The sequence below is a fragment of the Sarcophilus harrisii genome, chromosome 5 (genome assembly GCF_902635505.1).
Source record: "Sarcophilus harrisii chromosome 5, mSarHar1.11, whole genome shotgun sequence".
Classification (NCBI taxonomy): domain Eukaryota; kingdom Metazoa; phylum Chordata; class Mammalia; order Dasyuromorphia; family Dasyuridae; genus Sarcophilus; species Sarcophilus harrisii.
The window spans coordinates 15,705,824-15,730,528 of record NC_045430.1 but is presented as its reverse complement, the minus strand read 5'-3'; the positions used below and the strand labels follow the sequence as shown (position 1 = coordinate 15,730,528).

The 24,705-nt window shown below is 47.5% G+C and overlaps 1 protein-coding gene across 17 annotated transcripts in view; it reads right to left on the bottom strand.

Annotated features, from left to right (window-relative positions):
• Positions 1-10,205: 10,205 nt before the first annotated feature.
• RBFOX2 (RNA binding fox-1 homolog 2) overlaps positions 10,206-24,705 on the bottom strand; it is a 290,000-nt gene continuing 275,500 nt past the window's right edge. For 8 of the 17 annotated variants that reach the window (XM_031938956.1, XM_031938954.1, XM_031938953.1 and 5 more), the window contains 6 exons: positions 23,574-23,706; positions 20,086-20,125; positions 14,861-14,892; positions 12,986-13,074; positions 12,532-12,604; positions 10,206-11,029 (listed from right to left, as the gene is read on the bottom strand). In XM_031938956.1, coding sequence (XP_031794816.1) covers positions 10,975-11,029; positions 12,532-12,604; positions 12,986-13,074; positions 14,861-14,892; positions 20,086-20,125; positions 23,574-23,706 — 422 coding nt within the window. In that variant the 3' untranslated portion in view covers positions 10,206-10,974. Of the gene's footprint in view, positions 11,030-12,531; positions 12,605-12,985; positions 13,075-14,860; positions 14,893-17,218; positions 17,262-20,085; positions 20,126-23,573; positions 23,707-24,705 lie in introns of those variants that run through there. The other 9 variants (XM_031938967.1, XM_031938959.1, XM_031938957.1 and 6 more) reach the window with 4 other exon arrangements.

The window sequence follows — 24,705 nt, the reverse complement described above, 5'->3', positions numbered from 1 at the left end:
AGGCCCAAACAAAGATGGTTTCTCAGGCTTAGACTTGAGTAAATACGATTCTGATTTTAACAAAGGGTAAGTGTCCATACTAGAAGGTTTCTCCCAAGGTTGCTATGAGAACCAAATGAGATAATAATTATAAAGCTCAGGACAGCTAGATGGTGCAGTGGATACAGCACCAGCCCTAAAGTCAGGAGGACCTGAGTTCAAATATGGCCTCAGACACTTAACACTTCCTGGCTGTGTGACCCTGGGCAAGTCACTTAACTCCACTTATCTCAGCACATAATAATAATAATACAGCTCTTAGCCCAGTGCTTGAAGGCCTATATAAGCCTTATAGGACATAAGTACTATATAAACACCGCTGCATCATCATCATCATCATTTGCCCAATGTCACACAGCCGGTTAAGCATCAGAACTGGGATTCAAATCTAGGCATTCTAACTCCAAAAGCCATGTGCTGTCCCTCAGTCCTGCCCTCATGGAGCTTAATCGGTCACCCCTTTCTTTGTGGCCAAGTCAAAGGTCACCCCTTTGCTCCCTTACTTAGCAGAAACTAAGTAAGGGATAGCTGCTTCCCTCTTTCCTGGAAAGATTCTGCCCTTTGAGGAGGCTACAATAAGCTCCAAGCCAGATGCCTGTGGCTTAATCACACGGCCGCCAAAAGCCATCTGTGAATTTGCGGACGAGGCACTGGACGGCACCGGTGGTCAGGAGCGACCCCCCCCCCCCCCGGATCGTTCGGCCACAGGGGAGGTCGCCACCCTGCACGGACACCACGAAACCTTAACGCCTTTCCAAGGTCCGTTTCTCCAACTCAGGGGAACGACGGGGGTGATGGGTAGTGGGGAAACGCCATCAGTCCCAAAGTCCAGAAGACAGAGTTGTTTGGGCTGAAGTCAAAGCCTTATTTTTCAACTGCTGCTGCCCAGCAGCTCTTGAGGCAAGAGCAAAATGGAATTCTGTGGTTTTGAAGAGCATTATGAGAGGTGTGCCTGCTTTTGTTGGAAGGATATTTAGGCTATGCTGGCTTAAAACATGGCTCCATCCAGTACAAAATAGCGTCCTTTTCTTTAACACTCTGACCTCCCGCAGAAGCCTATTCCCTTCACAAGGCATCAGATAGAGCATTAAGTTCTCTGAAGGCAGCTGCTTATTAAGTGCCTTAGAGTCTCCACTAAACTGGCACAAGAAGCCCTCCTTCTGCCCATTCTCTCCGATTTATCTCGTCTCCTGCTCATTTATAACCAGCTGTTTGCATGTTGTGTGGGCTTTTTGAAGGCAAGGACTGCAGTCTTTCTCCGTATCCCTGCCCCCTCAGAGTAGGCACGTAATAAATGTTTCTAGACCTTAGAGGTCACTGAGTTGAAAATATTAGCCCTTTGAAGGCAGAGTCTATGTGATTTTGAAAAAACAATCTTTAGATACCAGGTGCTTGCTTAGCACTTAATGATGATTGACTTTTGAAAGGGACCCCTAGGACATCCAGCTCACATCCTCTTTAAGAGATGAAGGGACCAGAAGCCCCAAGAGTGAGTCCTCCGAGGTCATACAGAAAACTCAGGACAAAATTGGGAATAGATTTCCAGGCTTATTGATTCTCTGGCCAGTGGATGTTAATTTGATCCACCCTTCGCAACTGTATTATTTTTTTTCAATCAATTAACCAATCACAAAGTTTTAAGTCCATCCTCTGTACCAGATACAGTGTTAGAGGATACCAAAAAAAATGAATGAAACAGTCCCTACTTGCAAGCAACTTAAATTCTAATGATGGGAGATAAAAAAAGATCTCTATAAAGCCTAGAGGGGATTGTATGAGGGCTGCAATAATTACTAGTCTTATATGACTGACAGAGGAGTATGCTATAAGTGATTTAAGGGCTGTTTGTGGTAGGCAGATAGAGCTTGTTATGATTATACCTCAAAGAGATAGGATTATAAATGAGTACCATAAAGTTGTTGGGGCTGGTTCGGTGAAAGTCGTGATCTTCCTCTATCTATCCATCCACCCGGCCTTCCACTCACTCTACTCATCCACCCATCTATCAATCTTCTACCCATCCAAGTCACTATTCATCCACCCATCTCTGTGTACTTACTTTACATCTATCTTTCTAAACATGTAATCACTATCCACCTATCCATGTACCCACCCACCCATAATTTATCTAGATCTATATGTCCATATATATTTATGTGTATGTATATATATGTGTGTGTATTTGTATTGTGTATATATAAGTTCTTAAAAATACAAAGACTATCAAGAAAATACAAATGAAGATTATGAGATTAAATAAAATTAAGAATAAATCTAAATAGGAGTTTGGGAGGAAGGGCACAAGGAGTTGGGGAATCAGGAAATGCTTGCTTGAAGCGTGTCTTGAAGGAAAAGAGTGATTCTGAGATAGAGGAGAATTAGTCAACACAAAAAAAAGGGTAAAAAGGACAGTCCCTGTCCTCCAGGACTCACATTCTAATGAGGGGAGACAGCATGTCAAACAATGGTCCATGTAAGATAGATACGCTGTCAAGGGACCGTGACCTTGGATGGGAGGGGCTGGTGGAGTGGAGGACTGAGAAGGGTCTTGGAAGCTGAGACTTGTGGGAAGTCAGGGAAGCTGAGCTGGGGGGAGGTGGTCACAGTGTGGACAAGGCAGATGACCAGTGCAAAAAGCATGAAGGTAAAGAAAGCTCTGCAGGTGTGAGGAAGAGATTGGTTAGACTGAATCAGAGGAAATAATGTACAATGAGGTAGGAAAGCTAGGTCGGGGAAGGCTGCAGAGATTTAAAAGTAAAATAGAGGAGGAGGCGTTTGCAGCTATCCACGGGAGGCAGAGGGCCTGAGCTACTCGCTGTGCCATTCAGTGCTTGTGGTCTGGGGCCAGAACTCCATCTCTCGGCTCCCAATAAATAATCTGGGCAGAATGGATCGATTCGGGTATTTATTGAACATTTGGGAAATTTAGCAGTCTGACTCTCAAAAGACCTTATAGCCAATGACAAAGTCTGGGCAAAGACCAGAATGAGCAACAGTGGAACTGATGCTCAGACTGTTCTATTCGAGGTCGCCAATGGCTGACCCAAAGCTAAATCCCATGGGCTTTTCGCCGTGGAACATTTGTGATCTAAAAACATAGAGAAAGCAGTTCAATAAGTCTGATCTATGAGCAGGCCTAATGACACATGCTTGGGGGCCTTCTTTTCAGGCTCGGCCTTTGCTCATCTCCTGGTTCTGCAGAACCGGTTCCACATGGATCCCTGATTAGAACATGAGCTCCTTGAGGGACAGGAAGGGTCCTGCCCATATCTGCCATGTTCAGCACAGTGCCAGGCTCGTAGTAGGTGCTTAATAATAGTTGTCTTGTAGGGATAAGAACAAGTGAGTTGGACTCCCTGGAGCTGAATCACCTGGGTTCAAATTGTGCTGTGGTACTTGACTGGTTTTGCTTATCACCTTCCTAGGGTCGAGATCTAGTCCCGAGGACTGGCCACTTTCAAAATGAAGGTGTTTAACTCGATCATCTCTGGAGCCCCTTTTCTAAGGCCTAAAATCTTACAAATTCTACCTCAATCTGCTGCCAACCCTTGCAAATCTTGAAGGGCTTCATAAACGTGACTCTGTATGCTCTATGCAAATGTAAGCCAGGTGAGGGCAGGACAATCTCTGCCAGCCTCGGTTTCCTCAACTCTAACGACAATCAGAGCAGCCATCTTGTAGGGCTGTGAGGATCAAATAAGACTGAATGGAAGGTGCACAAAATGAGATGTGGACACTGTCATTACTTGAGCTCTTCTAGCTCTTAAGCCCCTTCTTCCTCCCTCTCCACATCCCTCCCTCCCTCCCCCCAGTGCCCCATCCAGGTGCCCAATCAATGAGGCAATGACCTGGGGGAGGGCACTATTTGTCAGGGTGTCCCTTCCTTGTGGAGAGGGCACACTGCGCCAGCTTGGGTGACGAGTGGGTGAGTTTGCTGCACCCTTCATCTTTGCCCTTTTATTCTGTTAGAGGGCGAGGCTCTCTAATTAAGGGAGTGAGAGGGTCAAATTCAGAAATGAAGGTGATTAAAAACAAAAATCAAACATCGAGTTTGATGATTTCTTTTTAATGCTAGCAGGCTGCCCCAGCATATAGATCCATATGAATTGTGTGTGATTATGTGAAGGTGCAGTTTCCAGTGGTGGGAATACACAAGGAGGTCACAATTTCCAGACAGCTCCTGAAGTAACGGGATGAGACACGTTGGATCTGGGCAGCCATTATATGTTCCCAGACAACTTCCCTCTCACCAGCCCTCTGCCCTTTACTGTTAATTCTCCCCCCTCTTCATTTCAATACTTATTTCCTTTAGTCCGCTGGGGCTCCTCGAGGTGGGATAGTTTCCTCCTAGAATTCCCTGACCGTCCTCTAGGAGCTCCCAGGCCTGGCCCCAGGAGCCCAGAGTGCAGCCTGGCCTCCTCCCAGCCCCTGGCTGCATTAGCTAGTTCTACCCAAGTGTGAGCTCTTTCAGCCCTTTCACCCATGAAACGGGGATCTAGATTAACACTTGAACGACTTCACCTCACAGGATTGTTAGATCCTGTGCTTAAATTTGAAAGCTTTCCAGAAATCTCATTTCTGAACCTGACTTTCTGATGCAGCTACTCATTCATCCCTTTCTCATTTGTACAGAAGGGTCCACTAAGTGAAGGGGATTCAGTCCCCGGCTTCTTAATCTGGGGCCCACAAACTTATGTTTTCTTTTAAGTTTGTAATTTCACGATATCAAAACTTTTGAGAACGATTCAATTTTATAAATGCATTTGGAAAAGCATGACGCTTGACTGAACATATATGATCTACATCAAATTGCTTACTGTCTCAAGGAAGGGGGTGATGGAGGAAGAGGGAAAATTTGGAACTCAAAAAAATTTTTTACATGTCAAAAATTGCCTTTACATTTAACCAGGGTAAAATAAAATCTTTTACAAATAAAATAACAATTTTTTTTTAAAGCACGATGCTCTGAAGGAGCTGTGGCTCCAGTTAATGGAAGGGGAAGAGCCCCCGCTCAGCAATCTCCCCTCACACCTTCCAAACATGGCTCCATCCAGCTTCCCCCTGAAGATCTCAGGTGAGACGCTACTTTCCTGTTTCCAAGAGCACCAGAGCTCAGCAAAAGCCCAGGAGTTTCCTGTTTCTCTGGCCTGAGTTTAGCAGTGGCTCTATAGCTCTAGCTCCTTATGTCAACTATTCATCTTTAAGACCAGAAAAAAAAAAAAAAAAAGGTTTTTTTTTCTCGTCCAAATGAAATCCATTGTGGAGCTCCTGAGCCTGGAAGGACTTGAGACAGAGGCAAGCCAGAAATTGGTGTTTCTCTCTTTTATTTAAAAACAGTGCTTCATTACCATTTGCAAAGGTTAAGGCAGCGCCCCTCCCTTGCGAAGAGTTTATAAAAGCCAGCAACATGATCAATAATTTATACACATGGATAGTAATACAAAAAAAAAATAAGGAGTAAAAGCTAAAGATCTAACTACTCCGACCTTCACAATTCCAGCTACTTGATAATAATAGGAGTAACCCAATGAATACTGTATGGTCTGAAAGCTACTATACATTATGATACTTAACAAGAAGAGGGAGGTGGGGGGGGATAGAGGCTGTCACAAAGCCCTGGGTGCTTCTCTGGGATTAGCAGGGAAACAGGACCCTGGGCAGCAGCTCTGGCGTCCTAGGAAGTGATGGGGGAAAGGAAGGGGAAAAGGGGAATGGAAGGAAGGAAGGGAGAGAGGGAGGGAAGCAGGAAAGAAGAGAGGGAAGGAAGAGAAGAAAGAGAAAGAAGGAAGGAAAGGAGGGAGGGGGAGAGGGAGAAAAGTAGGAAGAAAGAGAGGGGGGAAGAAAGGAAGGAAGGAAGAAAGGAGGGAAGGAAGGATAGAGGGGATGGAAGAAGGAAGGATTGCAGGGATGGAGGAAGGATGGAGAGAAGGAAGAAAGGAATGGAAAGATGGAGAGAAGGAGGGAAGGCCAGGTGGTTAAATATACAAGCATCCTATTTGATGCACCCTATGCCCCAAAGGTACCGGTTTTGCCATGGCAATGAGAGGGGGCAGGAAGAACTGCACAGAGGGGTGATTCAGTCACTGCCATGGGGGGCTGGAGGGAGAGGAAAGGGGGGCAGCTCGGTGGCATTTTTAGTCTTGCAATGATTTGAACTGAAAAGCCCAGAGTCTCAGGTAGGTCAGCCTGGGGGGTGCAAGTGACCTCTACACTGGCTGTTCTCATTCAGCAGCCCTAACTTATGTGTGCCATCAGCCCCAGGATTCACTCCAGCTATTCACAAGCAGAAGTATAATGACAGAAAGAGAGACAGACAGATGGGCAGATGGGGGGTAGGGGAGAGAGGAGGAGGAAGAGAGAGAGAAACAACTTATATCCCTTAGGGGAAAAAAGGAGGATTAATTTATCACTCAATATATAATACAGCCAAACTGAGCTGCCAAAACACACGTGTGCACACACGCACGGGCACATGTACACACACACACACACACACACACACACACACACAAATACTGTGAACAGAAAAAAAAATCCCAAAACCGAGAGACAGACTGAAGCTGGGAGTCTTGATGGGGGATTGGCATTCCTCAAAGCACATTAGGCCCCAGGGCACCAAATAGAAAAAAGTACAAAATAAAACCCCAAAATCCCCAACACGGAGCCCCTCCTGGGAAGCTAACGGGGAGGGAAGAGAGAGGATGCCCCTTCCTGCCTTTCAGTGCCAGTCTCACCTGAACCCTTCTAGCACTGGCACTCAGACTACCCGCTGGGCGCCGGGGCCACTCCTCCGGGCTGGCTGCTTCCTTAAAAGCAAGGTTTGGGTTTTGGCCGGTGGGCAAGTTCTCCGTGAGTTACCAAATCCCTGCCAACCAGCACTACCATGGCTGAATTGATCGACCGTTTTCCTGAGTAAACTTTAACTGGCTACAGTTGTGGTAACGTGGAGGAGAACTCAACGGCAACAGCCAATTATACAGCTCGGGGAACCCCTCTCCTCACCCCCATTCCTAGTGTACTGGGTTTGGGAAGTGAACCACTTGTTGCTGTCTGGTGTGGGGACCCCCTCCCCAGGCCCAGCACCCAAATCAAAACGTCTCAAGGACTTCAGCGAACTTGCGGGCAGACCCTGGCCCAGAGGACGCCCCGGCAGTCTCTGCACTTCCTTTCGACAAGTGCCGAGGACAGAGGGCTTGCAAGGAAGGGGGGGAGGGGGCGGTAAAGAGAGGGGCTTTTGGACAGTAACAGAGCCAAAAAATAGTGTTTTATGCAATCGAGAATCAAGTTTCACTGGTGTATACTACAAATGGTCAACATTTTCAAGAGCATGACAGAAAAATAAAGACATACAGAAGTTTACATTTGACGTTTACCTTGTCCACTATTTTTTGTCCTATTTTAAAACAGTGCAAACAGGTAACATACGCTTTAAAACCACCACTACCCAACCCCCCCCGCCCCCTCCCCCCCAACTTCCTTTCCTCCAGCATCCAGGGGCGAACCCTGTCCTCCAAGGGTGCTGTGCTAGAGGGGCTGCCAAAAGCAGCGAGTGGCCCAGCTCCCCCTCTTTGGAGCTGGGCCTGGCAAAAGGGGAGAAGCTCCGGACACCCCCCAGACCGTCTCCCACCGGTCTCTTCACCCAGGGCAGAGGGAAGGGGAATTTATGATGCCCTATTTGCATATTCTTGGGAATTATATGTTCCAAGCCCCATTTTTACGCCCCTTGCTTTCAGAGGCTGCTTAGTATAACTAATAATAGGATGTCCCTAATGAACTTTGACTCAATCACTTCCTCTGACTCACTGAGCGCAGCAGACCCCGGAGGGAAGAGGCGTGAAGATACCGCTGACTTCCCCTCCCCAGATCCCTCAGCCCAGGTGCTGCCCGTCTCAAGAACCGAAGCCCCCAAAGTTGGCTCGGTCGGCCTAGTCATGGTTGCCAGCCAGAACACTTTCAATGCTTTTGCCTTTGGATTCTGACACCACCACCAGCTCCGCAAAGGCTGGACCCTAATGGCTAAACCCAGGCAAATCTGAGCGGCCCAATGTCCTGCAGGGAGTTTGGGGAGGACCGGGAGCGGGAAGCGAAGGCTCTCATGAGATCTGTCCCAGGTTTTGTGGGAGGAACCCTATGCAATCACCCAGCTGCCAGAGCAAACAGCGGAGGGAAGTCTGACTTACAGAGTCTGGACTCAGAGCTAAGCAGGGAGGCCGTCCCGCTCTCAGGTAGAGCCGGTCCGCAAGGGCTTGGGGCCTGCCACTGACCTCCTCGGACAAGCTTCGACTTGGCTGTTTTGTAAAAATCAAATGACAAGAGAAAAGAGGATGTACCACGAGCGTCTGAGGAACCTGCCTCTAGAAAGCCCAGGTCTGCACTGGATGCCAGCCTCTCTCGGGCCCTTGAGGGAGAAGAGCCTCAGTCCTCAGCCTCTACAGGAGCCAAGCTCCCCAGGGTCCTTCTGGGGAACACCGCCCACAGCCACTGGGGACACGGAGCCTGGCCTTCTGGGGCCCACAGCCAGAACCAGCTGAACTGAGAGGCTGAGAGGAGATGACACAAGCGGCCATCCCCAGCAACTAGCTTCTCTCCCCCCATCGCGTCTCTCCTCTTCCCGGGCATGAAATGCCAGCGAGAAGCATCTCTATTCCCTGCCCTTTCAGGCTGCTACTGGAGATCTTAGCCTAGTCTCAGCTCCAAAGGGCATCTTGTGGAAATCACACTGGACCGAATATGACACTAGACTGCACTCAGATATCTGCTTTCATCAGTAAATGCTCCCCTTCAAAAAAGAAAAAAAGTCAAAAGAACAAAACCCACTTCCCCATTTTCTAGAGTTTGTGAAAGCCCCCACCCCCCTCCCAATTTTCAGTCTAACTAAAAGATTTATATACACACAACAAAAATTGTCTTAAGAGCAAACCAAACTTTGGCTTGGGGAAAAAAGCCCAACAACAAATCAACAAACCTTAAAAAAAAAAAAAAAAAAAAAAAAAAGCGGTTGATGGACTGGCAGTCTGGTGTCCCCGAATGAGGTCCCCAAGGCCTCTGCTGCCCTTCTAGGATGGGTGAGCGTCTGAAGGAGAACCGAGGCCCGTGTCGGGCTCTGGATGGCCAGAGGACCACTGGATAACTGCCCATCTGGAGTGCCTGACCTCGCAGCAGCCCGGGCTGACTTCGAGGACGTGGTTAGCTAACAGCCTGTGCCGGAGCAGGAGTCAAAACCCAAACCAAAAAGCTCCACCTTGGTCCCCACTCCCCAGTGTGGCCCTGGCCACCCGAGTGCCGATGGGGAGGTTGGGGAGCCCCCGAAGGACCACCAATGCCTTCTATTTGGAAAGCACTGCAGAGCACTGAACTTGCCTGGCAGTTAGCTAGCAGCTGAAAGGGAACCTCTCTCACCTGACAGAATTTATCCAACTGAGACCAGATATCGAGACCCTCACCTCGCTGTCAACAGTCACTGGCCTTCTCTTCTGGCGACACGCAAGATCCCTGCTCTTCCAAGTCCTTCCTCCCCACTGGGGGTTAAAAAGCAAGCCCGGGGGCCACACCTGACATCCTGTAGCGTTAACTCACCAAGCAGCCCGGGGCTCAGTTCTGTGTCTTTGGGGGATACTGAAAGGCCAGGGGAATGGCCACCAAGACTTGAGACTGTGAATACAAGTGACTCACTCAGAAAGGCTCTGGAAGATGGAAATTCCTATGGCTTTAGAACCTACACAAAGTGCCCTGGCCTGCCCTTCGCAGGCCCCAGTGACTGGAGCTGGCTCCAGGGACAGTTGTGTTGGCCCGCGATATCTTGTGCTTCAGCTTTTCCAACAGACTACCGGACTGACTTAACAGAAGAAGGGGTGAGGGCGGCGGGTTCTCTCTGAATCAGAGCACTCTGCTGTCCTTTCCTTCTAGCTTTCCCCCTGCCGCCCCTTTTTGAAGGCAGTCATTAAGCAATATTCCTGGATCTACAAACACAGAGGCCAACGTCTAGTCCTTTGTCCCCGGGTCCTCAATTCCTGGTATTTGTGGATATGGAAGCAAGGGTTTATGAGAAAGGAGATGGATGAGCCAAACAGAGGCAAAAGTAAAAAGCAGAATCAGCCCAGCAGCACTGCTGGGATTACAGGAAAGGAAAAAGAAAAAGAACAGTTTCCACACTCCAGACTTCATTCTAAGATCTGTTTCCTAATGAAGGCTTTTTTTTTTTTTTTTTAATTATCCACAGTCTAGGACAGGTTTGGTGATCTCGGTGCCAATCAGCCTGTCTGTGCATTATTAACAATGGGTATGGTTATCACTGGAGGGATATCAGCAATGAATGGGGAAACGGGAGAAGGGAAGAGGAGAGAGGAAAGCATCTGTTAGTCTCCGGCTACGCGAACCCCCAATCCTTCCCGCTGCCCCTCCACGTGGGGATCCCAGCCACAGTCCATCAGGATTGCCCACCAAAGAAACATAAAAGGCAAAGAGTTGGAGAAAGGAGAGAATGGAGCCCCTTTCCCCTGTTGGCCAGTCCCACAACTGCTTGCCGCGCCACTCACTTCGGTCATTCTGCCTGTTCACTTCTGATTCACTGAATGGGTCACTTTCTAAAGTCTTTCCTTCCTCATTAACTGCCTCTTCCGTGATTGGCAGAATAAGCTACGCACGGACATACAGACATGGAAATGCATCGTTTTTTTTTTTACCACAGTTAAAAAAAAAAAAAAAGAAAAATGCACAATCTTTGGAACAAAAGAATTAAAGGCAGAAATTTAAAGGAAAAATACATATTCAAAGAACATAGTGAGGTATAAAAAAGTATTTTCTCTTTTTTTGTGTTTTTTTTGTGTGTTTTTGTTTTTTTTGTTTTTCCTCTTCATCTTGCTATAGAGTTCCTCTAGGAGTAAATATTGCAATAGCCAGGCCTCATGAATGGGGGGCTGTCCCATCTGCAGGGGGTCACGTCACTTCAGTAGGGGGCAAATCGGCTGTAGCCACCTCGGTATAAACTCGCCTGTAGAAATTAAAGGGAGACAAAAAAAAAAAAAAAAAAAAAAAACAGTTGAGAGGGGGCCTCAGGAGAGAATTTGGAAAAGGGGTTGTTAAAAAAAAAGGATGGCTTCCTACGGAACCCAAAGTCAGCAGATCACACTTGGCTTCTGCTGACAAGGTCAGGAAGCCTTTACACTACAATGCTGAAACCAAAGTCCTGTTAATTCATTGCTGAGTCAATGTTCTCAAGGAAAATAGGAGAGGGAACACTTACCTGTTTAGTTAGGAAAGCTCCTGCCATCCTTCATCACCTGATGCCCTCTCACACTCCTCTCATTTCTCCGAGATACCAATGCTCCCATCCGGGAGGGCTGGTGCCATGGGCACCTTTCTCCCTTACTTGACTCCAGATCCTAAACTTCGGGCTACCAGCACCAAGTGAGGTGCTCTGCCTCGGTCAGAACAGGGCTACGTGTCTGTTCTGTGACACTCTCTCACTCTTTGTTCACTCAACCCTCCTGAATTCAACACCTCAGGAAGCATATCTTGGGAAGACCTCCGAGTCCAAGCAGGGCTCTGGAAGCTTCTGACGCCACATGAAGCCTCCTGACTGCCTCCTTGCCCAGATGGATCGAGGGCCTCTCGAGGACCCCTCTTCTCCTCAGACATATTCCAGGCCCCCTGCATCATGCATCCCTGTTAACCTAAGCCTAAGTGGGCAAACATAGCTTCCCGGACTCTAAGGATCCCACAATGGTCTTTTAAAGTCTTTCAGTTTGCTCATCATTCTTATTTCATTTTAAATAGCTCACAAGGAACACAATCTCCCAGATGCAGAGACTATCGCCACATCTTAGGTGACGATTCAGTGATGGGGGTTCAAGGCCTTACTTGGTTTCTAGGATGTGCCAAAGCCCTTCCCTATTAAAAATCTCAAAGAGCTCAGTCAGTTCAATGTCACAGCGAGGCTCTACAGGTGGCCCTATATTCCTGCTCACAAGGAAACCTGTTGCCACCTGCCCATTTCTGCTAACTCTGTGCTTTCCAAGGAGCAACCTGGTTTTACTTTGGTCACTGATTAAAATGTTGCGCTCCATTACAACGAGGAAGTGCCATTACACTGCTTAACTCTGGGCCTCGGACATTGCTCACTCTGACTCAGAAAGCCCCTGAACCCAGAGGACCCTTGGTGATAACCTCCTAGTGGGCACAGAAAGCCTAGACACCACCAGCAATGGTAAGAATGCCGTACGGATGCCTATGAGCAACATGGGAAGCAACAAAAACGTGTTTTTTTTTCCTTCCTCACAATGACGCACCCTCCTTATCCCCTCCTGCCGCATCTATGTGGCCCGCTAGGCTCACCCTCCCACGGGCACAAAGGGGCGGCAGGAGGTAGTTCTAATACTTTGCTGGGGAAGGTTTCGCCTGTTACCCATTGAATCTTTTACCACCCTGGATCTTTTGTAATCTATGAAAGGAAGAGAAGACGGGAAAAGCCTAAAAGAAGGAAAACCTACTTACCACAGCGCCAACTCCGTAGCTAGCGGCAGGGGCAAGGGCATGGTAGGGGTCTGCTGTATAAACCCTGCCATAACTGAGAAAGAGAAAAACAGTCAGTCTCTTTATGGAATGGGAGAGATCTGGGTGAGGACCTGAAAAGTGGGTTTGGGTCTTATAAATATGAGACTGGCTGGTCTGAGATGGCCACGCCAGACGGTCCTGACTGGGAGAAGCTACAGATGCGGCCCCATTCTCATATGTGTTAGAGGGAATGCTGGGATGCTGTCAAAGAGACACAGACTTGGGGTTCAGGATCAAAAGGGGAAGTAGCAAGTTGGAAGGGAGGGACTCCATGGCCCAGAGGCTGGGGTGCAGCAGAAGCCACAAGGACCGAAGCCTTTTCCGGAGGCACCGAGGAGAAGGCTGGCCCGCTCGGCACCACCTTTGAGGGGGTGGCCCAGCCCTCACTACATACCCGTCGCTGTAAGCGGCTGCGGCGGCGGCAGCGGCTGTGGCTGCTGTCGCAGTAGCAGGTTGTGCATATCTGTAGGCTGCATATCCACCCTAAAGGAAAGAAAAGAACTGACTTTACAGAGACCTCTCCCCACTAAGGGGCAGACGCATCCACACACACACGCGCGCACTCACACCCATCCATGTTACCACACACACCAAGGAAAGGAAGTGTTTCAAACTGCATTCGTTCCCATGTTTTTCTTTTAGAAGAAAAGTCAGCTTCACTCTCTGTCCAGCTTTGCTCTCCATGCTACTTTCCTGACAGAAACAATTCCTGAAATTAACATGGTCCATGCAGGGGTGGCGTTATCTCATTGTCCTTGTTCCCAATTTGGGGAGGGGGATATTGGTGAGAAGCTCAAGTTCTCCATAGGAAAAGTCAGGGGTGTGTGTGTGTGTGTCTGTGTGTGTGTGTATCAGAGAGAGAGACAAGGAGGAATCAGATGAAGGAGAGAGATGGCAACCATTTTATTTTATTATTAAAAAAAACTTTGAACAGGTTTTTTTGAGAGAGACAAAGAGAGAGAGAGAGAGAGAGAGAGAGAGAGAGAGAGAGAGAGAAACAGAGATAGAGAGAGAGAGACACTTTTCTCCTTCCAAACAAAAGGAGGCAGGAAGATGTTTAAAGTGTATTTACAGTAGGCACAGAGGTGATGGTTGCAGTTCCTGCTCTGTCTACAGTGATTTTATGTTCTGTAGAAGCAATGTGGACCCTCTAGTAAATAACAAACCTTCAAAGAATGGGCTCTATCATAGCAATCTCCAAACTGGGGCCGAGTTTCCCAAAAGCTGACAACCATCTGACCACCCCCGGGGCAGAGCTCTGTTAGCCTGATGGCACTGCACCGAATTCCCAGCGGCTCACCAGGGGATCTTGGCCTACGTTATCATTCGCTACTGATTTCCAAAGGGCGGGGAAAACGGACACCCTGGAACTGGGAGGAATTGGAAGGACAAATGATGTCTGCTGCCCTTGTTGAATTACACTGTTAATCGGCACATTGGTGACAGAGAGTAGATTCGGACTCATTCTCTCTCTGAGCCTCCAGTGAATGTTTCAGGTCTGAAGAGGCAGAGACAGTTTCCCCCAACATTCACTAGCAAATTCTACTGAGCAAATATCAAGGTTTTCATAGAACATGAGAACAAAATGCAGTTTGAAACAAAAAGCTTCTTATCATCATCTCTTAACTGAGGTTTATCTTCAAAAGGAAAAGGGGTAAAGACTGGGTTCAGGCGTGGGAGGGAGTATGGCACCACGTTTATTAATCACATTAAGAACTAAGCATGCTGACATCTGGAGCTAAAACAACCAGCAAAATCACCACGTTCAGACTGTATTGGCTAGACTATCTATCCCAGCATTCTCTTGGGACAGCCGTTTGCCCTAGGCGCTACCACAAGCTTGGTGAAGTCACAGCCTCGATTACTAGAGCGTGCAGCCACAACGACCTGGTATTACGGAGACAGTCAGTCACCACTTGAGTTAACATTCCATCCCCTAACAACTGGCCCCCCCCAGCCCAAGGAGAGGAAGTCCTGCCCACCCTAGCCCCTGGTCCCACACCACGATGTTAATAATTATAACAAGCAATAACCCATCTGTTATATCAGAGAAGGGAACAGAGACTCCACTGAGAGATTTAGAGTGAGGTGCTAACATGTTTTCAGCTGACTGCACAAACAAACAAACAAAAAGAGGAGAAATAATCCATTGGATATATGGAGTCATGAAATAGCTGATGTGTATTGCTTTGAACCATGCACTGATGCAAAAATGAAGCAACCATTAATAAAAATTAAAAAGGACATATGTATTTACACACAATCAGACCTGTCCGATCTGAAGCTGTTTGCAGAGTCTATCTGTGTATGATTTGAAATAAAACAAAGAGTGGGAATTAGCATGGCCCAATCAAGTTTCCAATGGAGTGGAACATGTGGACAGCTTCAGGGAACTTGTGGGATCCGAATAAAATGGGCCTGGCTGAGCCCAAGCCAAAGAGAAACTGCCTCCTAAAAAGGGACGGCTTCCTCAATCCTCCGTCTGTCTTTCTGTATGCCTGTGGCCGTTCCGCTTGGGAACCAACCCTGCCCTCTCGCACTGCTGCCTTGGCCCAAGCTCTTAGTTCTGACACGGTGGGATGCTGTCCTGTAGAATTCCCAGGTAACTGCGAGCTCTGCCAAACCTGCCTACAGCTCCTTCCTGATCCTCTCTTTGGTAATTGCGGCAAACTCTGCTCCTACATTAACTTCTGTGCTTGTTGGAGAACCATATTTTCCCACCATCCCCTCTTGTCCTTGTTCCAGGCAGAGGCGGCCCCCAAGCTCCCGCGAGGTCTCTCTCTCGTCCTAGCTCAGCCTTTGTCTCCGGTTTTGTCAGAGGCAAGAGGAGTGGTGTGGGAGCAATGCGGAAGGGGCCTGACAAAAAGCCACTCTGCCTCACCTCTGCCAAGTGAGGAAGGCTCTCGGAGACTGCCATCCTGCTTCTCTCAGAGTTCCTAGCCATAAAGACCTCTGAGGCTGGGAATACCGATCACAGTTCACATTTCTTTTCTGTCTAATGACTGCTGATCTCTGAATCATTGATTAACTGTCTCTTGCAGCACAATGTCACACAGATCTGACCAGAGTGAATACCATACATAGGGCCCAATTTTCACCAAAGCAGAAGCTTCCCGATATAATCAGTTTCTGACTATCCCCTCCGTGAGCCCAGCTGATGTGCTCTCCCTTGCTTCTGTTTTTCTCCAATCTCCAAAGTAAATGAACTTTCTATTTGCTCTTAGGTCTGCAGTGAAACAGGGCTTTGGCAAAGATGTGGTATCAAGACACTCTTCCCTCCTTCTCCCTGAAGTGAGAGGCCTGGGCAAAGAGGTGGCTGTTTGGAGGTCTACAAACAGATCACGTCCAGGCTACATTGGGAGGACAGGGGGTCAGAAGGCGAAGGGGAAAAAAAGAAAAGAGCCTAGGGAAGAGGAGCTTCCAGCAGCGGCAGGATTTATTCTGGGTGTCTGGGAGTCACTTCTCTTGCGAGCTAAACATGCACAAAAGGCTTCTGGGGTCGGTGCCGGGATTATGGAGTCACATGTTGATTTTCTGTAGCATGTGAACAGCACCCACTGGAAATGGACAGTGTAGCCCTTAATGGAAGCTGAAACAGTTCTCCCAAACCAGAGGAATCAAGACAGTCTGGTATGGACCAGTTTATCCAAAAACCTTGGCTAAAACCCAAATAAATCATCTCAGAGAAAGGTCTGGCTACGACCCACTTGGTCTATGATGTTTCTTATATTTAAGATCATGGCAGGAGAGGACACCCGAGAGGTAGGGTAGTCTGCTGGAAAGGGTGTCAGACCTGGGATAGAGGAAACCTGGGCTAGAATCCTGGCCCTGGCTCTGACACAATACTGATATGAGCAGAGGTAAGGCAGGTCCCTTCCTCGGGGACTCAGTGTCCTTCTCTGTAAAACGGGGACAATAAGTCTTCTACTCTCTGTCCCATGGGGCCCCAACAATGGGAATCGTTCTTTCCTATCACTTCTGAGCCTACTGGCATACCCACAGAGTCAGTAGACTCTTCCATTTCCAGCTTCCTATGCTACGAACAGACCTTTTTTTTTTTTTTTAAAAGCTCATTATTGCACACTAATTTCTCTGTCCTTCCTGAGAGATAAGAGGAAGAATAGGGAGGAATAGGGTACGAGGGTCCCGGCGCACCTACACCGCCCCCACGCCCTCTGCATCCTCCTTACGTGTGCTGATTCGGGGGCTTGGGACCCCAATTCTGGTTTCTCCCCACTGGAGGGAGCCCATTCTCCCCACTAAGAAGAGGACAATCAAGACTCTGATCTGATGTGCTAAAGCGCCAAACAAAAGGGCAGGCTCTAAAACACTGTGGATAGAGGTGAGTGATGAACGGAAAGGGGTGGCAGCTATGGGAGCGGGGCCTTTGGGCTGCCTGGGGTCAGGACGAGAAGACAGGTCTAGAAGCAGGCCCGTTTTGTGGATGAGACACGGCTCTGTGCAGTGCAGAGGCAGGGGGCCTTTGGCCACATGCTCACAAGTCTCCACTGTCCAAAAAAAGCCTCTGTTCCCATCTCTAATGTGGAGCTGGAATGGTTAGTAGAATTCAATTTTTCCACTGCAATCCACAATCTGATTGGTTGGCAGGTCACACTGGCACTCCTACCTGAGGTATTTTAGCGCTAATGATTGGTTCCTGTAAGACTATTCTATAACAGAACACAGGGAGAGCAGTTCAAAAAAACACAGCTGTGGAAGGAAACAATCATACAAGCGGCCGCAAAGGGCCCAGCCAGCCTTTTCTTTTCTTTGGATGCAAGCATGCTTTTCACGAACAGAGCTGAGTCTCCGGAGCAGTTTGTGGTCCCCGTTGTGTGTGAATCAGGGGCTGCTGCTCCTGCCCTCGTGGCCTAAGGAGAGGAGCCGCCTGCCTGCCTCCCTCCTGCCCACCCCAGGGAAGGCCTTCACAAAATGCAGGCACAAAAAATAGCTTGACTGGCCTCCAAAGGAAAAGGAATTGTGAGGGAAATGCGAGGCCTTTCAAAGGAAAAAACATGGTTGGCAGAGATGACTGCCCCAGGATAGAAAGAAAGAAGGAAAAGCAGGTCCGTAACTCCTATCCTAACTTTACAACAAAGGGAAGCTGAAACAACTACAGGCAGAAAGAAAACAGCCTCCCTGGCCTTCCCCCAACCTCCTCATGGGTCTTTTCTGTGACTTCTAGCAGTCTGCCTTGTTCTCTCTTCTAGGCTTCCCCCTCAAGAAGGTGGCCAGAAGGTCCCCAAGAAAAGCTTCTACAGAGGGATCAGGACCCTTAAGGCGAGGTCACACTTTAAATGCACCCCTTGCTTCTCCTGTCCAGGGCAAATTTAAAAGGCTACAGTATCTCGCTGACCTTGAGCCCACCAGGTCTGGCTTTTTTCTCAGGGTTCAAGCCTATTCTAGGATTTGCACACACAGAGGGGCTCTTAATCAGGGTTATATGAACTTTCAAAAAAATATTTTGATGCCTTTGAAATCCTGTTTTATCTATTTTATGTTCTGAAACACTCTCCTCTGAAAGAGCACCTATCAGTTCCACCAGACTGCCTGCCCACAACTGAGATCAAGGAGGCCCAAAGGCTCAGCAATACCCATGGGGTCACTGATTGAGGGGAGGCGAGGAACAGTAGCACCTGGTACCAAGGGCAGCTGGGTTAGATTTAGGGAATGGCCCCTTTCTCAGTCCCAGAAGGTAGGACATGTCCAAGGTGAGAGCCCTCCTCACAGTTTTTACACAGCAGGGTTATTAATACAATGTGTGCAGGATCATTTGCAGAATGAGAGACCCTAAAGGCCACCGATTGCAATCTCTTCATTTTACAGAGGAGGAAATTGAAGGCCTGTGAGATAAAGGGACTTTAAGCAAATAATTTATAGTATTTTAAGGAAATATGTGTAGCAACTAAAAAATCTTGAAGTTAAAAAAAAAAAAAAAAAGGTGAAAGAGAAAATCAAATCATTTATATTTATGTTTTACCCAAATATCCAAATGTGAGATATTTGTCTCAACAAAACAATTCTGGGGAACTATATTTGGGAACAAATATAGGTGTTTCATGAAAATGAATATGGGAAAATGGAAGAAGTCTTATGCAAATACACAGTGAACTGAGCAATTTGGTGTAAGGAAGAATTCACGTTCTTTAACCTCAAGCTTCACTGTGAAAAAAAAAAAAGAAAAAAGACTTTTCTCAGTGCTTTTTTTGCTGAGATGAACCAAACACACAGAAAAGTGTGAACTTTGAGTAAGTCTGTATACATAAATTCTCTGTGTATAGCCTACTCAGGTCTGTCTCTGAAGGCCATTCTGTAAGCAGGAAAGCTGTGGTCCACCAACAATCAGAAACAACTGTCTCAGTCTCTAACTCTAACTTAAGCCCATCCTCCCAGTATTTTTAGTTAGGCTATTTTGGAAGTTCGCAGCTTTTGATATTCCATGTGTCTTCTTGAAGGACTGGGGAAAGGCTTTCTTGTTCAAGTATCTTGATTTCCAAAAGAGCCCAACAACTTATTCTTACTGAGTAATTTCCTACAGTCAATTTGGGGGACTCTAAGCACCTCGTCAGGTAAGGGCCTAAGGCCTCAGGGAGACAAGATGACACCGAGGGGGCACTTTTCCTACCTTGATCGATTATGACCCTGTCACCACAATTTCAATTCTCTACAGTAAGAGAGTGGATCGGGAAGTCCTGTGGATAAAGGATTCAAGCTAAGAGCTGAGGTCAAACAATTCATGTCCAGAAAAGACATCTCTCAGCTGAACTGTCTCTTCATGGCCAAATGTTTGCAAGGAAGGGAGGTGCTGGTTCTGTCACATTCAGGTTCTCACTGTTAACACTTCTTCTGGAGGACTCTAAAGGAAAGGGACAACCCAGGGCAGGGCTGGACTTCCTCTGGTAAAGTTGAAGGTCTCCAGTGTATAGCACTCTGACTCATCATGACTCCTTCAATAGGGTAATGACTTGCTCTCTTAAACTTAGGGGAACATAAGGGTCTAAGACCTGAGTAGTGAGGATCTACTGCACAAATCAAGACTGAAAAGGGAGAGAAACAGAAAAGAAAGGAAAGAAATGGGAAGCAGAAAAGGGTAAAGAGGGGGAGCAAGGCTGAACCAATCCTGTTATTTATGTAAGGTACATAGGGGAAGATAAGATAATTTCTCAATCATCTCTCAGGTAGCTTAGTGAACCCAGAGAATGCCTGTGCATGAGGAAGGGAGAAGAAAATGTTCAGTCAACTGACCCTGGCAGTTAATGATCAGGAAACCCAAAGGCTCAGGTCTTTCTTGCACCCGGGGGGCAAGCGCAGGGACAGAGAAGCATGCTTGCATTCTTAACTATATAAATATTGATGTCTTATGTCCACAAAAAGGAGGAAAAATCAAAGTAAATAAATTATATTCCAAAAAAACCAAACCAAACCAAACCAACAGAAAAAAAAAGGCTGGCTCATCAGGGGTTGGGGTGAGAAGGCCCCAGTGTGTGTACTTACATAGAGGTCAGCACCGTAAAATCCGTCCTGGTAAACCACACTGCAGAAAATCCACACAAAAACAAGACCAAAAAAACAAAAGAACAGAAACACGTTCCGGTTATTGAGGACGGCAGCATGCACATGCGCTGTACACAGGCAGGTGATGTATGAATCCACACCCTGGGCTCCGGGATCAAAGGGGACACCTCTGTGGGCTCGCACCCGGGAGGCGGGGGGCCTTAGGAGCTTCTCTGGGACATGCAAGGAGAAGGGGGATGTCTATAAAGCTGGGAATAAATAAGTAAGCTGAATGTTCTTCAGAGAAAATAAGGATCAGACTCCGGGGAGGACCCCATCACAGAGGAGGCAAAGAAGAAACATTTTTATATAAGTCTGAAATATTTTGAATAAATATAATGCTAAATAAAGAACAAAACAGAATAATACTAATAAAGGCCTTTGAGAAAAGGGGTTCATGTGAGGGGAAAAAGCTCAAAAGCCCCTAAAGGGCTGTGCTTATATGCAAAACAAAGTTCAAAATAATATTTAGGATTCTGTTTTCTGTTTTGTAGCTACATTTAAAAAAAAAATCTTTTAATATCCATACATCACCTGCTTTTACCCTGCACATTAGACATGCGATAAGATTTGGCTGATCACACAAGCATGCAAAGTATTATTATTCAGCTTTTAAAGAACCAATGCAACACCTCAGAAAAACAAGTCAATCAATTCTGACCAAAGTAAATAGAGGAATGTAATTAAAAACAAAACAAAACACAACCAAAAATACCCACAATGCATTGCTTTCACAAGCAGAGGTAATGAGCTAAAAAGGTTAAGGTGATTTGGCCCAAGGTCCAAGAATTGAAAGGTGCAGCAGGATCCCGGCTAGTAACAACAGAATCCAAGGTGGGGAGGAGCCCCTGCAAGGCCTGCAGGACAGCGCCCTGGAGACAGGCTGGAGGTGGCAAGGTTTCCAAGCCTGGGATTCGCTTCTCTTGTTAGAAAAGGAATTTGCAATGATGGATGGCACTGGTTTGGTTTCTGGGAAACGTAAGACTTGTGCTTGTGAAAACCGAGCCTTTTAAGGTGTCTGTGTGTGTGCACGGAGACTGGCCAGCAGGGAGATGCAAGCCGGGCCCCTCTCTTCTTCGGGCCTCCAACACAAGCACTGCTAGAGCTCAGGTAAAACAAGAGAAGGAGGGAAGAGCCCCTGAGGCAGCTGGAGGGAAGATCCCCTGGGGCAGCCGGAGGCAAGGCCGGGCGCAGCAGGCCAGGCTGGCCCTGTGAAGAAAGCAGGCCGGGCTCAATTCCCCGGCACGACTCGAGCTCCAGCACTCAGAACTTTTGCTGGGGAAACAGAGAAGAAGAGGACTTGGCGGTCACGACAGAGAGAAAGTTCCACAAGCCTCTGCGTGTCTGATCTCTGCGTCCGCCTTTGGCCACAAGGACCTCAGCTTCTGGGCTCTGCTCACCTCTTCCATGTTAGTCTACGGTCGCTCAGTTTCACAAGTCAGTTCAAGGTTTAAAGTGACAAGGCAATGTGAATCTAAGTGGCTTTATAGGCAAATTGCCTGCAAACAGAAGGCTAAGAAATTCACTGCAAGGGAGTCAGACTTGACAGAAGCATCTTTGGCTATTTTTATGAAGGGGATTAAGGAAAGCCTTCCGAATTTTCTTTTTTCAGAGAAAGCTGGTGGAGCCCAAACCGTGTCCAGAATACGGCATGGCCTCCACTCCATCACTCCTTGGGAAATCTAATAAATAAAATTCCAATATTCTGTTTGGAAAGCCACTAAGCATGATAAAATTTGTCATTCAGCTCTTCAAATAAATATAGGCCATTGTAATCTTTCTAATGTAGAAAGACTATTTCATAAAAGAAAAACAGGAAATCAGTGTCTGATGTGAGGCACTCTGGTCAGTGGGATGAGACCCAAGGACAACATCCCACAAGAGAAGAAGGACGTCTGTGAGACCTCAGGCTTTCAAGTTTTGTCAGCCTACTGAAATCACCTATTTAATGGACTAAAAATGAACTATCCATCTAAGAGAGTTAACTCAGAGGATCATTAAGCTAAAATGTTTCTAGCAAGCTCCAGGTGGGAAGCTTCATTCTGGAAACACAGTGATGATGACTCTCTTAGACTGACATAAGAGATAGTCCATAAACCAATTCTCTAGGTAGTAACATATCTAAAAGACTTCTTGGGTTTCCTTTGAGTGCTTCCTGGCAAATCACTCTGCCTGTTTTATTAGTTTTTTTGGAAAGAGAGGCTGTCAGAGGGCAGAGGTTAGAGAACCAAGTTTAGAGAACCAAAGAGAAAAAATCAAGTTAGTAGCAGCAAAGGATGGAGATGGTGAAATGCGTGGGAACAGAACCCTGGGAAGCGGTAAAGAAAAGGTCACTCTGGTGACTCTGCAAAGTAGCTTCTTTCAGATGGCTACTGGGCCTGCCCACATCAAGGTGCACAACCGCCTCGTCCAGCACTGGGCAGAGAATATGCTCCTTGTCAAGAAAGTAAAACTCTAGGCTTGTAGAAGACAGACCACAATGGTGACTTCCCCTTGGCCGCCATCCTTTTGGAGAGACTATAGGCTACTAAGTGGATGCCTCAGTAAGAACTGGAAGGACTGTCCCTTTGCAGGCTGGGACAGGATGAGAACCGTAGGTACTGCCTGAATCCAAAAGAGGAAGCCCTTGGAATAACCTGCCTCACAGAAAAGCACACTCCACCAAAAACCCTGTGCTCTTTAAGCTTGGCATCAAGAACCAACCCCAACAGAACCTGCTGCCTTCACTCCTTTCTCCCAGCTTAGAAACAATGGATCTGTTTGTTGCTAGGGAGACCTTCCACTGCACAAGGCACCCTCCGTACCCAAAAATCAAAGGGCGAAGGATGTTCAGCCACGTCAATAATTTTACCATCGTTCGGAAGGCAAGTGCAGTGTAATTCCTCCTACTTCTCCCTCTCTCCCTTCATTCAAATGGACTTGGTTCATCTTTGAATTAACCTCTTTTAATCCGTTTCCTACAAAGAAAGCAAACCCATTGTGGGTAACTGGCTCTGCCACTTCCCACGCAGGCAGCACAACCCAAGGGGATGGCATGGAACAGGCTCAGCCCCAGGACGGAGTGGGGGAAAGAATGGAGGTAGCAGAGGCAACTGTGGTCTGTGGCCTGGAGCACTTCCTTTTTTCTTCAGAAAGAAACGTTATTCCGTGTTTGTGCGATGCTAAGTGAACACCATGCTAACACACCACTCCTAAACGCCAGAGGACACTGGCTACGGTCATAAGCCACCCCCAAGATGGCTTAAGGCTATCCAAATGAAGACTTAACCCAACGACAGTGAATTTAGGTTTGGGTTTTGATGATGTCACATTCTGGTTGAAACTATCCAAGCAAATTTTGCTGGGTACAAGGCACTGTGCAAGAAGGGTACAATTCATGTCCGGTTGCCTACAGGGGGGTCCATTTGATTGTGAAAGCCAGTGCTTACCCTGGATAGGCAGGGATGGCTGTTGGAGGTACCGCTCTGACTGCACCGTACACCGTCCGCCCTCGGCCCCTTAGGTGGGCTCCTCTGAATGCGGCTGCTGTGGTGGCTGCAGTGGGGTAAGGGAAGCCAGGAACTGCAGGGAAGATAAGGAAAAAGATGAGAGATCTCCCACCTTTTCTCTTCAGCAGAACATCTGTCCATCCTGGAGGAAGGCCCAGGCACGGCTCAGGGCTTCTCTGAAGAGACTCTGTGGACAAAGCGTATTCTCTTGTGTCACTATGGGGTTCTTCAGGAGATGGAAAGAGATGCTTGGCATGGGGTGGGGGACAAGAAGAATATTTCCATGCTCAAAGAATCAAAAATGGTTATCGCCTCCACCCTGGCATAGTCCAGACCAGGAGGCAGGAGGTCTCCCTGCAACCATCATACCAGGAGAGGATTTGGGGAGGTCTCTGAAAGCAGGCTTCAGAGGGGACTGGTGAAGGACGGTGTTTCTCAACATTTGCCATGTCACATATATGGTGACAAGTTCTTATCAAAGGACCTTTTAGTGTGTGACTAAATACAGACCGCACCTGAATTTTCTCTCATTAAGGCTCACAATATTCCCTCTGAGGTAGGCAGGGGTCAGAAACCTTATTTTCACTTCTTAGAATTAGTTCAAACTCAGAAGAGTGGAGGACACAGGATGCCATCCCCTGCCCCTACTCATTTACCCTTGCGAGAGGCAGAAATGCATGCAGGGAAATTCATGGGAAGCTAACCTTCTTCTAGCAAAACATGTACAGATCTGAGATTCGGAGGCCCCAGGCCCCATCTGATCACGCTGTGTGCTGGAGAAAGTTGGCTTAGGACAAAATGACATTTAAGTTCCAACATAACTGTGATCGATAGCTCCAGAAAGTCATCGTGGAGACAAGCAGCAGACCTAGGGAGTTGAGGGCTGCGGATTGGGGGTGGGGAACAGTTTGAGGAGTGGATGTGAGCTACTTGGAGGATCACAGCCATGCTAACCCCTCACCACCCCACCTCCCCAAGGCTTCTCCCTTGACTGGCCCCAAGGCCCCTGGCTGCACGCACATCACAGGTGTGCATGGGGCCAGGAGCTCATGGGGCTGGGGGGACTACTTAC